This window comes from Nomascus leucogenys, chromosome 2 (genome assembly GCF_006542625.1).
Source record: "Nomascus leucogenys isolate Asia chromosome 2, Asia_NLE_v1, whole genome shotgun sequence".
Lineage (NCBI taxonomy): Eukaryota > Metazoa > Chordata > Mammalia > Primates > Hylobatidae > Nomascus > Nomascus leucogenys.
The window spans coordinates 76442626-76447512 of record NC_044382.1 but is presented as its reverse complement, the minus strand read 5'-3'; the positions used below and the strand labels follow the sequence as shown (position 1 = coordinate 76447512).

Here is a 4887-nt window from a genome sequence, read left to right as displayed (position 1 = left end):
AGTGTGGGGCTTATGTGAAAGGGACAGGGGAAAAGGAAACAGGCTGTGCCCGGGGCCCAATCTCAGAGTTTTCTCCCCCGACATCTGTTGAGTCTGCATGTGGGCAATGTTTCTTGCTAGCTTCTTCCTGTATTCACTCTCTCTGGTTCCCTTTCATCATAAAACCCTGCTGTTGCCCAAGTTTTGGCTACCACGTGGCTAAGCAGCTAAATGCTACATTTCCCAACCTCTCTTGTAGTTGGGTGTGGCCATGTAGCCACATTCCCAGCAGATGTGATGTGTTCTACTTTTAGGTTATGCCCTAAAATTGAAGAGGTGTGGCCTCCTCTGTCTCTTCCACACTCTTTCCACAGGCTGAGATGCAAATGTGATGGCAGGTATTGGAGTAGCTATTTTGGGCCTCAAAGTGGAAGCCACATTTTAGGTGTGGCAGAACAATGAGTAAAAATAGCTGGAATCCTCAACACAATGGAGCTGCCATTTGAACCCAGGAGGACTTGGGGCTAAGTAAGAGAGGAGTAACTTTCTATCCTGTTTTGATTCTTCGTAATAGCAACCCAAACCTGTATCTCAATCAATAAATCATCTCAGCTCCAACCACACTTCTTGTTTGCCCCATATTTTTCTTCAACTCTGGTCCTGAGACATAGCACTGAGTAAGAATCTCCCTCCCCCATCTCACTTCCCAGAACCCTGTCCCACAGCCCCCTTGGCCTGGGGACCCACCTCATATCCGAAGACAATAAGATCCCTGAATATGAGCCCTGAGTGAGCTAGAGCAAATCCCTTATTATTTCTTTCCCTCCCTCCCTCCCTCCCTTCCTCCTTTCCTTCCTCTTTCTTTCCCTCCTTCTCTCTCTCTCTCCCTTTCTCTTTCTTCCTCTCTTTTTTTCTTTTTTTGAGACGGAGTTTTGCTCTTGTTGCCCAGGCTGGAGTGCAATGGCGCAATCTTGGCTCACCACAACCTCTGCCTCCTGGGTTCAAGCGATTCTCCTGCCTCAGCCTCCCAAGTAGCTGGGATCACAAGCATGCGCCACCACACCTGGCTACTTTTGTATTTTTAGTAGAGATGGGGTTTCTCCATATTGGTCAGGCTGATCTCGAACTGTTGACCTCAGGTGATCCACCTGCCTTGGCCTCCCAAAGTGCTGGGATTACAGGTGTGAGCCACTGCGCCTGGGCTCGCTCTTTTCTTTCTTTCTTTTTCTCTTTCTTTCTTTCTTTCCTTCTTTTTCTTTCTCTTTCTTTCTTTCTTTCTTTCTCTCCTTTCTCTCCTTTCTTTCTTCCTTTGTTCCTTTCTTTCGTTCTTTTCTTTCCTTCCCTTTCTCTTTCTTTCTTTTCTTTCTCTCCTTCCTTTCTTCCTTTCTTTCTTTTCCTTCCTTCCTTCTCTTTCTCTTTCTTTCTTTCTTTCTTTCTTTCTTTCTTCTCTCTCTCTCTCTTTTTCAATACATGGTTTCACTCTATTGCTCAGGCTGGAGTGCAGTGGCACCATCATGGCTTACTGCAGCCTCCAACTGGGTTCAAGGGATCCTCCAACTTCAGCCTCTGAGCAACTAGGACTACAGGCATGAGCCACCATGCTTTGCTAATTTTTAAATTTTTGTAGAGACAGGGTCTTGGTATGTTGCCTAGGCTGGTCTCGAACTCCTGGCCTCAAGTGATCCTCCCTCCTTGGCCTCCCAAAGGCTGGGAGGCTGAGGTGGGCAGATCATTTGAGGTCAGGAGTTTGAGACCAGCCTGGCCAACATGAGGAAACCCCATCTCTACTAAAAATACAAAAATTGGCCAGGCGTGGTGGCTGATGCCTGTAATCCCAGCACTTTGGGAGGCCGAGGCGGGTGGATCATGAGGTCAGGAGATTGAGACCATCCTGGCCAACATGGTGAAACCCTGTTTCTACTAAAAATACAAAAATTAGCCAGGCATGGTGGCAGGTGCCTGTAGTCCCAGCTACTCAGGAGGCTGAGGCAGGAGAATAGCTTGAACCCAGGAGGCAGAGGTTGCAGTGAGCTGAGATCATGCCACTGCACTCCAGCCTGAGCGACAGAGTGAGACTCTGTATCAAAAAAACAAAAAAACAAAAATTAGCCGGGTGTGGTGGTGCTCACCTGTAATCCCAGGTACTCAGGGGGCTTAGGCATGAGAATTGCTTGAACCCGGGAGGCAGAGGTTGCAGTGAGCCAAGATGGTGCCACTGCACTCTAGCCTGAGCAATAGAGTGAGACTCTGTCTCAAAAAAAAAAAAAAATTGTAGAAATGGGGTCTTACTATGATGCTCAGGCTGGTCTTGAACTCCTAGGCTCAAGTAATCTTCCTACCTCAGCCTCCTAAACTGCTGTGATTACAGGCATGAGCCACTGCTCCCAGACTTTAGTTTTTGTTTGTTTGTTTTGAGACAGAGTTTCCCTCTGTCACCCAGGCTGGAGGGCAATGGCACAATCTCGGCTCACTGCAACCTCTACCTCCTGGGTTCAAGCGATTCTACCGCCTCAGCCTCCTGAGTAGCTGGGATTACAGGCACCTGCCATCATGCTCCGCTCATTTTTGGTATTTTTAGTAGAAACGGGGTTTCACCATGTTGGTCAGGCTGGTCTTGAACTCCTGACCTCATGATGCGCCCGCCTCGGCCTCCCAAAGTGCTGGGATTACAGGCGTGAGCCACTGCGCCCGGCCCTGGCCTTTAATATTTTAAATCTCAGTTTTCTCTGTCTTTTACATGGCACTCATAAGTAGCATTCCTGTCTATGAACAGGACACAATCAACAAAAACAGACAGGCGCTGGGGAGGGCTGTATTTCATGGGCAGTATTGCAAAAAAGCAGAAGAAATTCCTTTCCACTACGTAGGAGCCCACAGAAATGTATGCACTAAAATATATGCAAGCAAAAACAAACAAACCAAAAGCCGCATTCACAGCGTAGACCCTCCAAGAGCAGGAACACTCCCTGCCCCAGATACATACACCAAACACAAATACACATCAAAGATGCTCTCTCAGGCTCATGAATGTGCAGGCACAGGCAGGCACACACGTGCCCGAACAAAAACACACAAAGAGCAAGGATGAACACACACCCAAGCTGTGGCTGCCGTGTGTGTCTATTTATTGTTGCTGCCACCCTGGAGGAGCCCGTTTCTTCTGTAGCTTTCTTTTCTGGGGGTATCTTCCTGGCTCTGCCCCTCCATTCCCGGCCTCTCACTCCCCATCTTGCACTTTTGCTAGGGTTGGAGGTGCTTTCCTGGTAGCCCCTCAGAGACTCAGTCAGCGGGGATAAGTCCTGGGGTGGGGGGTGTGGCAAGCCGGCCTGGATCCTGTCCTGGGTCCTCCTTCCTCCGCAGTCCCGTCTCTATTGCTGGGTGTAGTGTCTGTGGTCTGGCCTCATCTGGGGAATGAGGAAAAGCAGGTGGTGAAAGGGACAGAGATCTGGGTTCTAATTCTGGCTCTCCCACTCACTTGATTTGTGACTCCCGGGAAGGACCCACCCTCTCTAGCCTCAATTTCTGTCTCTGTAAGTCAAATTTCCCTTCAATTGGAAAGGTTCTGTGTTCCCACTTTGCTCTGGCCACTAGGAAACTCACAGTCAAACATATGTCTCGTTTTATTCTGCATCAAGACAACAGTTGCCTGATCCCTCCTCCCCACCCAATTGCACACCTTCCGGCCTGTCCTTCATGGCAGAAGCACCACCTTGAGCTCTCTGGGCCCCCCAACTCCTTACCTCCAGCTCTGTCTCAGCGCCGTGCCCCTCGCTTCTTCCTCTCTGAATTCTGCAGCTTGGTCACCAGTTTCCTTTCGTGCCCGCCAGGGCTGGGGCGGTTGGTGTTGGCAGCAGCTTCTCTCTTGGTGCGACCTTTCCGGCCTCTGCCTCCTGTAACCAAGGCAGGAGTCAGAGGTGAAGTGGGCATAGGCATGATGAGAGGCCCTGTTAGAGGAGAGGCAGGGGTTCGGGGTTGCGGGGGTGGGAAGAGCAGGGAGAAGCCTGCTGCTTCCCCTCTGTGGAATGTGGGACCCCAGAAGTGTGTGAGGTCCCAGGCTGAGTAACATAGCACTCCTGGGATACGGGACTAGACAGGGGTGACGTGAGGGTCCAAGGAACAGGTTGGCTAGAAAAGGTTGAGTGGGCTGGGCAGGGTGGCTCACTCCTGTAATCTCAGCACTTTGGGAGGCCAACGCAGGAGAATTGCTTGAGCCCAGGAATTTGAGATCAGCCTGGGCAACATAGTGAGACCCCATCTCACCACTACAGGTGGTGCGCACCTGAAGTTCCAGCCACTCGGGAGACTGAAGCAGGAGGATCACTTGAGCCCAGGAATTCGAGGCTGTGGTGAGTTCTGATCACTACTGCACTCCAGCCTCGGTGACAGAGTGACTCTCTCTCAAAAAAAAAAAAAAAAGAAGAAGAAACGAAGAGGAAAGGAAAGGAAATGAGAGGAAACAAGAGGGGTGGGTCCTGATTTCAGGAGAGGAGGAAGGACTGTGGAGATGGCTGAGTGGGCCTTACCGAGGTAGGAATGGGCCAGGCTGTAGAGGTCAGATTCATCCAGGCTGGGGTCCTCGTCCTCTGGGCCTGGGGGCTGCTGGGAGGCGCTGGTTGCTGGTGGGAAGGCGGCCATCGTGCCTGGCTTGTCCTCCCTGCCTCTCTTCTTCTCCTAACGCTTTGTCTGTCTCTGCTTTCCTGGCCCCGGGCCTCTCCACTCCCAGTCCACTCCCTCAGCTTATAAGGCTGTGTCTCCTCCTCAGACCACAGTCTGGCTCCAGCCCATGAGGCCCTGTCTGATGCAATCTGGCCCCTTCCCAAAATCCAGCCCAGTAAACACAGTCATGAGACGGGAAGAGTCAGTCCCTGAGTCCAGCCCCACTCACCTCCTCCCTCCCAGGCTCACCCA

General features: G+C 51.1%; 1 protein-coding gene across 1 annotated transcript; it reads right to left on the bottom strand.

Annotated features, from left to right (window-relative positions):
* Positions 1-3058: 3058 nt before the first annotated feature.
* NUPR1 (nuclear protein 1, transcriptional regulator) lies at positions 3059-4887 on the bottom strand. Its single transcript, XM_004087381.3, has 3 exons — positions 4503-4887; positions 3720-3869; positions 3059-3383 (listed from the first exon to the last, which is right to left on the bottom strand). Exons 1-2 carry the CDS (start codon positions 4612-4614, stop codon positions 3733-3735), a joined length of 249 nt encoding a protein of 82 aa, XP_004087429.2. The 5' UTR covers positions 4615-4887; the 3' UTR covers positions 3059-3383; positions 3720-3732.

Coding starts and splice junctions, on each gene's coding strand:
- NUPR1 (XM_004087381.3), bottom strand. CDS start 4,614: ATGGCCGCCTTCCCACCAGCAACCAGCGCCTCCCAGCAGCCCCCAGGC. Junction 3,870..4,502: donor CCTGGCCCATTCCTACCTCG/GTAAGGCCCACT, acceptor CCTTGGTTACAG/GAGGCAGAGGCCGGAAAGGT.